The sequence below is a fragment of the Antrostomus carolinensis genome, unplaced genomic scaffold (assembly GCF_000700745.2).
Source record: "Antrostomus carolinensis isolate BGI_N321 unplaced genomic scaffold, ASM70074v2 scaffold4751, whole genome shotgun sequence".
Classification (NCBI taxonomy): domain Eukaryota; kingdom Metazoa; phylum Chordata; class Aves; order Caprimulgiformes; family Caprimulgidae; genus Antrostomus; species Antrostomus carolinensis.
Window position 1 is genome coordinate 10,747 of NW_010294673.1, and position 11,933 is coordinate 22,679.

The window sequence follows — 11,933 nt, forward strand, 5'->3', positions numbered from 1 at the left end:
GGGTCAAATCAGCAGTACATGACACCATAGCAACTGCTTTGGAGACCTAAATGAAGGGAAACAATGGTCCTAGAGCAGATTCTTGTGGAGAAATTAGTAAAGGCCAAAATCAGATGATGAAGTTGAACTGCGATTGCTTCATGCTTGAAATCCTGTGGGAAGAGACTTTTCACCATACTGCTGTCAGAGTTGTACTTGCTTTCTGCATGGTGTTTCCCTAGTCGTCTGCATTCTTCCCTCCCTTAGCACTGAAGGATTGCAAAGGAGTGGATCAGGTTTCCAAGTGATTGACTGATTTCTTTCCTTAAATCTAGGGCATTACTTGCACAGGCAAACAAGCAGTAAAAGGACCTGGTAAAGAAGGAAGTGTAAAGTTTGTCTCGGGAAGACTCTGAATATCTGAAGATGCTGAAACACAACACAGACTGAATGGCAGGTGACTGGTTGAGTTCCTCACTTACAGCCAGTGACATGACTGTCCCCTGTTAATGGTGAAATTCTCACTATCAGCTGTGGCAGCAAGGAAAGGTGTAAGGTACAAGCTTCCCAGAGTAGATTGATTACTCTAAGCAGCACACACTAATATGGCATGTTCTACGCTATAATTTAGTAAAATATTACCATAACACAAGTAGAAAAATGTTAGTTTGTTAGTGCCCACTATAGAATTGGAACTTACTACCCAACCCACAAGCCTTAGGATGTCTTTCTTGATGATACTGCTTTCTCTCAGTGAAATGCTACAACTCCTCTGTTTTGAGTAACTGATTTCAGTTGTCTGTCTTCTCGCTGGCAGATCATCTTCATTTTCCAGTCCTAGTAACTGCCTGAATTGCTCTGATCCACTCTGTACGTTCTGCGGATGAGGCTGCTTGCAAGTAATAGTGGACATCATTTGCTGTGATGATTTCAAAGAGGATGTTGTCAGCATCATACTTCTTGGCTACAGGGAAGAAATAAGAAGTCAGGTATGAGATAATGGAGTCTTGTATTTACAATGTTTCCTCCTTTACACACTGTAAGGGGATTTCCTTTCTTTCTACAGCTGTGCCTGATCAGGCCTTGGCAAACAGATTGCAAGATTGGGTCCATGAGATAGGGTCTCTCTCCTGGAGAAACAACCCATGAACTCTGCACATTTCACCTTCAGGAGTCCCTGGTTAATTGATCTCCAATCATAGAAAGATCTGCAATCCTGCAGACAGGTCATATCCCCCAAACTCTTCTGTGCCTTGCCAGCTACAAAAACAAGACGTTTAAGTTCATGTCACATGCAGAATCTCTGGTTCTTTTCGTGTCTGCCAGCATAGCCTACAAGGTGCTGAGATGCCAACAGACTTTCTTCCTGGGTATGATGGTCTGCCTCTCCCAGGGAGAGGAGAATGCATGGAATGAGTGTTTCTTGTTCCTTGCAGCAATGCTTAACCATTGCTGTTCCCACAACTTCTAGTTATGGGAGGGAACAGAATGTGAACAGTAATAATTTGTTGGCATAACCATCTCGAATGTAAAGCTTCCAACACAAATTCATCAACTCTTCAGTTCTTTTTAGAGCAAACTCAGCTTACTTTGTCTAAGGCCAGTTATCCTAACGAAGGGATGGTGCCATCCTTTTGACAAGTCTTCTCTAAACATCTGATAAAACACAAGATTGCCTGTTGCTACCTTTACCACAGTCATCCTACCTTTACCACAGTATCCTTCTCCAGTCATTAAGACAGCAATAGAGAGACTAGTTACTAGGAGAATTACTGAATCATTGCATATAGATTGCTTTTGAGTAAAACCACTTGTGATTTCAGGCAGATTGAAAGAATGTACCAAAAACTTATTACACAGCTCATTCAAAATGGTTCTTACAGTCTGGCATATCTTCCACTGCTGTCACAATGCAGCCTCTCAAGTGAATTGCTCCTAGTGGTTCTTCTCCCTGGTGAGGAGGAGAAATCAAAATGAGATGCAACACTTCTGAAACTGTTCACATGTTAATATCTGGCTACAAGTCCAGAAACAAAAACATTTGCTGACTTAGTATGACACCTGGGAAACCAGGGGATCCTCAGTCTGTGTGTGACATGGAGGGTGGGGGGTGTAGTAGGGGGAAGACCTGCAAATAAATAGGGAATCTCTTTTGGGATGTGGAATTCGGGACCTGCAGAGCATTTAGCATATCCTGAACAAAAGTATGAGAAGAATATAAGCCTTGTGCCAACTCTAACTTTTCTTTTGATGTCACAGTGAATAGTAAAAAAGATTAGTTAGAAAAAGAGGAGATCTTAGAAGGATTCTTACCAAGCAGCAAGAGCAGGTATACCCTTATTTACAATTTGGCCTCTTGTGCACTTCAGAACTGTGAGAGTCAAAAAATGGGTGCAGGTGCACTTTTATTGTCATAAGTTTCAAAGAAGCTGACACATCTCAGCCCTTTGGGAGGGGATGCCAGGAGCAGGAACAGCAAGCTGGGAATAAGGAGGTCAGAAACTCCTCAGTGTTGATTCTTCAGCGTGTCTAGGCTGCCTCTGCCAAGGGGACAGGCATGGCATAAAGCCCCTGCAACCCACAACAGCCCTGCTCCTGCAGCAATGCAGGATGAAACAAAACCTGTGGGCTGAATCTACCTGAATGCCAGCTTTTGAGGGGCAGGTTTTGCCCGTGGCAATGCTCCTTCCTTTCTTAGGGCAGGGTTTGGCCCGTTAGAATTACATAAGAAATGGAATGCCATGTCTCAGCCTGACACAGAAAATACCTCAATTGTAAACTGCAAAATGAGTGTATTGTGTTTGTTTGCATTTATGACCTAATTCATTTTAATCAAGTAACAGCACATATTAATTCTAATTAATCACAGATAAAAGGTGAGAGCACAGTTCAGTGTTACCTGTTCCCAGATCTGGGTGGCACCTGTCACCCTGACTTGGCAGCCCCAGAAACCATCCTTCACTCTGCTTTTCCAGAGGGTGGCTAGGCCGCGTGAGCACAAACAGCCCCACTTGTCCTGCTTGGTCTTCCCTATCACACATTCCCATACAAATACTCCATTCACATATTTCTACAAGGTGTTGGCTTTAAAACAAACAGGGAAATAAACCAAATGTCTCTTACTCCAGCAGGATCATAGTAGTGAAGATATGCAGGGTCCTCTCTTAAAACAAACTTTCTCACTTTCCAGTTCTTCCTCCGATGTCCCTAGGAAAATTAAAAACCAGGAATGTTGTGAACTGCTTTGCTTGCAAGCACTTACAGTCAGCTTACCCACACATGAGAGACAGGAAATATTTGGACAGGAAATTTTGGACAGGAAATATTGACCAGAGTAGGATTTGAACCTGGCCTTTCTACTTTGCACAAGAACTGGGATATCACACTAGTTTCTCTTTTTATTTTTTGTATAAAACAGAACAGCTTCAGCAGGGGAGATTCCCCTCAGCACGTCACATAGTCTGGTAGTTATGACATTCACATGAGGTCTGTGAGAACTGGGTTTAAATGCTTGTCAGAAAACATGACTGCAAAATGTCTTGCAGGAAGGTACCTTGAAGTATTGGCAAGAATGAGCTGAAGATCCTTCTCTCCATGCAAAGACAACAGTAACCAACAACAACAAAAAAGGCTTTTCTGGCTTAAGCACCCTGGAGAGGTTTCGTGGCTCAAGCAGAAACACCACCACCTTCCAGTATGGATATAGATGCCTCATTGCCTGTTTTCAAGACTGAAATGATGGGTGGGGAAAATCTAGATCTGCTGAAAGCATTCTCAGCAGAAGCAGTGACACTTCCAAGCAATGATCCACAACTCACTGAAGGTGACCAAATCCAGACTAACACTGGTGGAAGACTGTCATGAATCACTTCCTCTCAGCATTTCAAAATACTAGTTTCTCAATTAGCTACGCTGTTTGCAAGGAAGCTCTTACTGGCCAGGCAGACATGAACATGACAGGGTAAAAGTCAGCCCAGAGATGTACATCTAATTTCTTCTATCTCTTTTGCAGAATCTGACTGAGCAAGAGAAATACAAGTGAGCACCACCAAAAAGTTCTTAGGCTCCTAAGGAATATTTTAACAGTGGACATTCAGACTTGATATTAGGAAACATTTCTTTACAGTGAGAGTGGTCAAACACTGGAACAGGCTTCCTAGAGAGGTGGGTCAATGCCTCGTGCCTGTCAGTGTTTAAGAGACATTTGGACAATGCTCTGCTTTAACTTGTAGTCATCCCCGAAGCGGTGAGGCTGTTGGACTAGATGATCGCTGTCGGTCCCTTCCAACTGAACTATTTTATTCATTGAAGAATTCCGGTCTTGCTTTCAGTTCACTAATATCTGCTTTCAGTGGCCTCAGAAAGCAAGGATCTTGCCATGACCTTTACTGTACTGCTTTAAGTTTTGCTGGAAAGGAAGGTATGCAGTTCTCTTCTGTCTTATAGACGGGACAGGATCAAACGTTAGTGACTGAAAAAGACTCATTTGCTCAGGTATGCTGAAAAAACCTGCGAAAACGAGCAACTGAATCCAGTTGTGTGTCCAGAGGGACACTGGATTGGCAGCCTTTTTACCTGAGCTCAGTTCTGCGCTGTACCAATGACTTGTCACATCTCCTGCTTTAGCACTCTTTCCTACTTAAAATTACAAACTGTCTTATTTTGTAGTAAGAGCAATAAACCTTGCAGTGTTGGGCAAAAGCCCTGCTGCTATGCCACAGCAAGCATTCCTCGTGCAAAGGCAAGAGGGTCGGAGATGAAACCTGTCAAGTCTGGAAATGGCATAGGCTAGTTTCTCTCTTTGCTAAATTTTTTATGTGTAAAAGAGTAATCTCATATCCATGCAACATCATCCCAGTGACAGGACAGAACATGTGCAATACTGACCTGTTTCAGCAAACATCCTTGTTTGACTACCAGGCCTCTGAATTCTTCTTTCAGGATCACATCATCATCACTAGAGTTTCCCTCGCAGAAAAACCCACTGTCTGGCTGCATGACAACAAGAGAAAATTCCAGAGTTACACAGCTGCTGTATGTTTAAAGACATGTACAAATCTGGCTTCTCTTTGGCTTCCCTCCACCCTGTTTTTTTCCACCCCCTAAAAAACATCAACCCTTTTACTGGAAAAATCTCCCAGTGAAGTTGAGGAGCTCTCCAAGTCACCATGGAAGTGTTTCAGTGGTAGGACTACACCAATGGGTCCTGGCATCTGAAGAGAGCTGGAGCACCTGTGTATGTGTCAGTGCCTCCATTCTCCATGATTCTTGGTGTGACATTTCCTCCATGATGGACGGGCTGCCTCAATTCCATGATGTCTCATGTTTTCAAATGCACAGACAGCAATTCAAATTAAACAAGGCCAGCACAGCTAATACACTCCAGTCTGTCCATCATTGCACCCAACACACCCTTCCTCTTCTTCCATCCATCACAATCATCTACAATTTGGGAAGAAGACATGTGCCACCTAGGCTATCTCCAACAACAAGAACTGCCCCTAGTGTTTGAAATTTGCCATTTTCTATAGCTGTGATGTTGTAATGTGTGCACTGAGCATAGTCTGTCTCGGGATCCATGCATCACATCCATTCCACGCCAGACAAACTGTGACACTATCTGCTGAAACCTTACACTGTTCAAATGATGAGAATGTTGGTAACCATTCATATGGGTCGGAGTAAACATCTCTGCTGTCTACTTGTATCATAGCAAGTCAGACATCGACCTGCTGTGGCCTCCTCACACCACACTGGTACTGAATCAAACTAGAAACATGCTGAAAGCAAGCAGAGCACACATGGGCTGCCAGAAGTGTCCCAGGTAGCCAGGAACTGTGATGGCCACAAAGCTGCCTTCATCAGCAGTGCCTCTGCTTACACTGCTGCACAGGTCAAGTCTCCCTACCAGGGACACATTCTAGGAAAACAAATTAAGCAATGGGAGATTAATTTTTATGAAGTTGAGTGATTTGAGGTGGTAAATATAACCAGAATTGTAATATTTAAGCATTTTACTTGACAGTAGGGATAGTTTTTTGTTAGCATAAGTTCATAAGCCAAACATCTTTAAAACACTATTTGACTGTGATTGTGATATTGCAAGTTCTTCTAATCAATCTACAGAATATGAAGCAATAAATTGAAAAGGTTGGGTAAGCTACCCAGGACAAGTGTTGGTGGATATTAAAATCTTCTGCTTCTCCACTCAGTGGCAAGCTGTTGTGCGTGTTTGCATGCACTGAATCAGATTTGATGGCTTTTGTGATGACACAAAAATGGGTTTGTAGCTTGTGCCACTCTCAGAAGCCCCATGATAATGAATTACTCTCTTCCCTTCCACTGAATCACCAGGGGAACTGATGGCTAAATTCTGGTTGCTGGTGAAATTACCAGGAACAAAGTCTAAGTTAAAAAAACCCAGCTTGATCTCAGCACTCAGTTCACACTTAAAAGGGTGCCAGGAAAAAAAAAAAAAGTCCTGCTTACAAATATTGAAGTGAGCCAGTTCATTCTGAGTATCATGGAGAGAAAGACAACCAACATGGATCTCAATTTCTGTACAAGATTTCCTCCGGGACTTAAGAAACTCAACAAGAAGCCTGAGAAAAGCAGAGCATCAGCAAGTGTGGGACAATAAAAACAGCCCAGCATACAACACTCACAAAGTAATAGTAGGCATCGCTGAGATCTAAGAAGGGGGTGTCTGACAGGCCCTCGGCAGCAGCCTTGGAGGCATCCCCTGCAGGATGTAGGTAGCCTTCACTCAAGAGGGAAGAGGCAAGCATGAGACCTTCCTTGCGATTCCGGATGGAGTTGCTAGACACCAGCCAGTCAATCACAGAGGTGCCTGATTACAAAGGAACAAATAATATCAGCCACAAACAAAGACACACATGAAGAAGCCTCTAAAAATACACAGGCAACAAGCCTATTCCACCTATTCATCAATCTCCTGAAAGATGTTCTTAGTGGCAATGCAGAGCACTGATCTGGAAAGGTGTCTGGGTCATCTGAGGTACAGCTGATCCAACTGGTGGCAGGGACCAACACAACTCTGGAACACTGTATGTGAGGGAGAAGGGAGCTGGGAGAGGGTGCAGGGCTGTGCTGGGAAGCCACAGGGACTGAGGAACTATGAAGGACAGCCAAGCCTGGAGAAGGCAGCTTTCCAGGCTGCTGTTACTGACAGCGCTGTTGAAACAGGGCAACTTTTGACTCTGGCACCCACAGATTTGACTTGGAGCAGGGCAGGAATTACAGTGTGACACAGTTTGTTGATTAAAAATTCAGAAAGGAATAATTCTTCTGGAGTTAAGTGTTTCATGCAACTTTCTACAAAGATCTACTTCAATCTTCCTGGTCCTGGTTAAATTTCTTCTTCCACTCTTGCTAACCATGGCCACAACTGAACAAAAAACTTTCAAGCTTCACCATTTGAGCACCTCCTGTGTGGGTCAAGAAAACATCTGCCAGGTTTTCTTCTCAAAATTATCCATGCTCTACAGAGCTTAGAGATCTTTTATCTGTCTTTAGCCTCTCAGCCCTGTCCAACCTTTATTGTACAGAAAAGAGGGACAAGAGCTCCTTACCTGTAAAACAGTGATTGAACACTTTTTTATCTTTTTCCAGCTTCAACTCCTTTATTCCCTTCTCAGGATCTTTCATTGAGAGGTACAAAGCACTGTGCATAAAAAGAACCACAGAAACTGTTAGCAAATGAAAAGCTTTAGCCAGTTCATACAGTAGTATCATTGTCATTCACAGGGTCTTCATGTTTTGCTGGCGTACTGCTCTCTGCAGAGCTACAGCATGGCTTAGTTTAATCTCCTGAAAAACTGATGTTACAAAGCCTGGAGGCCCCACTACATCACTGTCACAGCTGCAGAAGCAGTGGGAGGAAAGCACAAATGGCTCACCAAACCCCCATATTTTGAGAATGGAACAATTTGTGGTAAGTGTAGTGTGAAGAGAGGAACACCCACTGCTGAGGCACCATCACAGGGCCCCACAGCCTCAGTGCCAATAGGGGAGCTCACTGCTTTGCACTACGTTCCCCCAAAGGTCCTTGGCTGAGCAGAAAACCTGTCACTGTGACATGTCTAAAGCCTGTGTGCTCTCAGAGGGCCTAAGTAACCTCAGGGAACACTCATGTGACTTCCTTCCTCCCACCCACTTTTCACTTGCACAGAACTCGTAGTTCCTTGGAGCTCTGGAATGACAAGAAGGATGAATATTAAATGTCACAGGCCACATCCTTTGGCCTGTTAGTCAGGGTGATCCTCTGCTGAAGCCTCTGAAGTCAGGTTTAGTTGGATCTTGGCCTGTGCAGTTCTACTGTCTTGTAAGGAACGCTGCAGGCTCATTTGTATCTTGGTATTTAATGCACAGAGGCAAAAAAATAAGTTGTCCTTAATTTTTTAAAGTACTGACAAACAGATGGCTTCCTGTTCGTGCCCTTTATCTCTTCTTCTCCCTTTGCCAGTTCCAAGTTCTCTGGCAGGCACCACTCTCCCCTCACCATCCAAAAACCAGGCTAACATCAGCATTTCTCTGGAGAGCAAACCAAACATTTAAAATATTTTTGCAATAAATTATATATTGTATAAAAATGCCTCTCCTGGAAGAATCACACTTTGGCTGGGGTCTCCTTTTGCAATGCAGTGTGCTTAGAAATCTCCTTATCAGCAAAATCCTTTGATAAATAATCATGTTTTGGTAAAAGATGATGTATTAAAAATTACCTTCCCAGTCCCAATTGCTAGATCATTTCTGCCACATTGTGTGCTCTGAAACTGTTAGTCATGCAGAAAGGACCCCGAGTGAAACCAAAGAGGTTGCATGGACAGACACACTCAGCTCTTCCAGACTGAGGTTACGTATCTGGCACACTGCCTGCGTACAGCAGTAAAGGAGGGAGCAGAACTAGGAGAACAAACCTCAGGTTGATTGTTTCAGGCAATCTGATAGACCTCCTTGTGGATTTCCTGGCAAACCTTTGGCCTCCATCTATGCAATGAATTGCTTTCTTGATATCCCGTACCCAGGCATCTCTCTCCTCCAGGTAAGCAGCTTGAAAAAAGTGGTCCTGCTGCTTGGCCACAGTGAGCTTGAAGACAAACTGAAATGATAAGTGAAGGTTTTTTTTCAAAGTTACTTCGCTGTAGCCACTTGGGCACTATTAACCTAGTACCACCAGGTCATACAGCCTACCTGTGCCTAAGGAACTAGAGAAAGTGCCTCAGAGCCACAGTTAAACTAAAAACCCAACAAAACTCTGAGGAAAAACACGGACAGGCAGTGCAGTTAACTGACTCCTTTTGTTATTTCCCTGTGAGGGATCCTGATGCTGTCAGTGCAGCCAAGGTGAGTGGCACTGATAGAGCCGCTGATTTTAACTTTTGCTGGGAAGTTCAAGAGCTGAAAGGCTGAAGTGCCCAGCCCCTGCAGGCTTACAGTGGGTGTAAATTCATCTTAATGTTTATAGAGATGTGGTCAGCCTGAAGGAGGGGAAAAAAAAACCCCATATGTTGCTCAGCTACTGATGCACAAAGGGAGAAAACATCACAGTCCCACTGGGGAGCAGCTGAACACATTTGCAGCCTAGCAAACCTTTAAGTTGGGAGATGACACATCCAACCCTTGGCCACACCTCATGATCATGACCTATCTAAACACATTAGCAACAGTGGAAAGACTGTATTTCCCAAAAATTAGAAAAGATATTTTAAAGGAAGTTCTAAGCAGAAAAAGTAACACCAACCTGGAAAAAACCTCATAAAACTCACACAGTTTTTATCCAGTGATCTTTTGGGTGGAAAATCTGGATCTCATTACTCAGTCAAGAGGGTTTCCACTTCCTCTAAAATACAGTTCCCCATAAGTGGAACTGTAATTTGTTCTGTAGTTCTATTAGGATACAAAAGGTTCTGACTCAGCAGGCACCTAAATGACAGGCAAGCCAACAGCATGGCTTTTTGAGGGCAAGTAGAGACTATCGTCAAAGAGCAGAGCACGGTGAAGCTACAGCAACGAAATCAAAACACTGAATGAGTCTACTGAAGCCCGTGTTTGTCAATGGCACATTTCTGAACATCCCTAAGATGCATAAAATCCCAGACTGGTTTGGGTGGGAAGGGACCTTAAAGCTCATCTAGTTCCAACCCCCCTGCCATCAGCAGGGACACCTTCCACTAGACCAGGTTGCTCAAAGCCTCATCCAGCCTGGCCTTGAACACTTCCAGGGAGGGGGCATCTTCCAGATTGTTGCCAATGGGAAAAATTCTGACACCCTGAAATTGTGCAGAAGTCCCGCTGACTTTCATGGAAGGCAAAATTCAAACTGCCATAGCATTGAGTCCTCAAAAATCCATTTCAGACAGAAAAGCAACCATTTCTTATCTGACACTTCATATTTCCAGCAACACCCACCTTTTCTATTAGGCAGTAAAGAGCTACATCCTGAAAATCAACATAAGTGCATGTGAAAAGCAAACACAGATCTCTCCAAATCCCAATAACCCAGAGTCACGGTAACACACCAGATTGACAGAATGAAACACCAAAGCATTAAAGCAAGCTTTTACCAAAGGAAAAATCAGCATTCTTGAAGTCAAAGAGCTGAGAAGCAATGTACAGTGAAACACTAAAGAAGAGTTTTCATTTCCAGACTGGGAAAGCTGTTTCTCTTAACTTTAGCTTTTAGAAAGCTAGACCACTAAAGTGGTGAAGAGGTTGAGTCTCTAATCCTAGAAGTGACCCAGTCTCCCTCTGATGATGCCTATCTTTGTGCTTTTGAGAAAATTAGACTAACAACATTTTAGATAGCTTAAGTTAGGACAAATTAATCTATGAGCAACCATACATGATAATGCTATCCACTGGAAAGCCATAGGGAAAACAGAGAAAGCACGAACACAGCAGAATAACCTCACATTAAGCAATGATCCATGTTCAGATTAAGAACAGCGAACAGTGGTGAGTGCATTTTGAAACAAAATCTCCAAGTACAGAGTTGCAGCCTCCTCTGAACAGGCTATATCTCTGTTTAAGAAACTGAAGATGTTTCCTTTCTCCTTCTTTCCCCTGCTTTTTGCAACTGATTTAGTAAAGAAAGTGTGCTGGTGACGAGCCCTGAGGTTTCCAGTTAGGCCCTGATGCAGATCAAAAAGCTGAAATATAAACAGGTTAATATAAAAGTCTGCTCATGGCTCAACAGTCCCTGCTCCAAACTGGGCCCAGGTGAGTTAAGACTGGACTTAAAACTAACCTAATGAGAATTATCCCACGTTTCACCCTACAAACTCCTGTCCTAAAAATATACTTTCATTTCTAGCCGTATGAAGTAAATGTATGCAAACCAGTAAGAACCAGAATAATCCCTGTAAGAGGAAGAACTGTATGTTTCAGCAGGTAACCAGTGAGAGGCGGGATGGAATGCAGAGGCATTGGATTCGGCAGTACAGCAAAGCTGTAAAATGCCAGATACAAAAATCAAGATACTACGTTTTCAAGGAATACATGGAGAAATTTAGGTTTAATCATAGTGGGCAGTAACTCCGTGTAAGAACAATCCCAGTGGTGATGTTGCTCAGATGAATGAGCATGTTGCAGTCCTGTCTGTGTGCACAGTGCAAGTTTTAAGAGAAAATACTTCTCCAGGGCTATTGGTCTGTGGACCTGGAGAATGATCTCACCAACTCAATAAGGAGGATCTGCTCCAACACCTGCTGAAGTCATCTGATGGCTTCCCCTGACTTCAGCAAACCCTGCATCAGATCTTACTTATGAAAAGGTGTTTTGGGTGCCTGAACCCCCAGGTCTGACATCTTTCCTTTTTTCTCTTCTCCCTCAGAAAAGTCCCCAGCAACGAAAATGAACCGTGATGTAAAACTCGTTATGTAAACTCATAATGGCAAATTAAGGATAACGTAAAACTCACTGCAGTCAAAGGC

General features: G+C 43.3%; 1 protein-coding gene across 1 annotated transcript in view; it reads right to left on the reverse strand.

Moving 5' to 3' along the window:
- Positions 1-689: 689 nt before the first annotated feature.
- PLEK (pleckstrin) overlaps positions 690-11,933 on the reverse strand; it is a 17,581-nt gene continuing 6,337 nt past the window's right edge. Inside the window, exons 3-9 of the mRNA XM_010177701.1 lie at positions 8,919-9,100; positions 7,572-7,663; positions 6,645-6,829; positions 4,867-4,971; positions 3,103-3,186; positions 1,861-1,930; positions 690-943 (exon numbers count right to left, since the gene is read on the reverse strand). Of these exons, the coding sequence (XP_010176003.1) occupies positions 804-943; positions 1,861-1,930; positions 3,103-3,186; positions 4,867-4,971; positions 6,645-6,829; positions 7,572-7,663; positions 8,919-9,100 (858 nt within the window). The 3' untranslated portion in view covers positions 690-803. The remainder of the gene's footprint in view (positions 944-1,860; positions 1,931-3,102; positions 3,187-4,866; positions 4,972-6,644; positions 6,830-7,571; positions 7,664-8,918; positions 9,101-11,933) is intronic.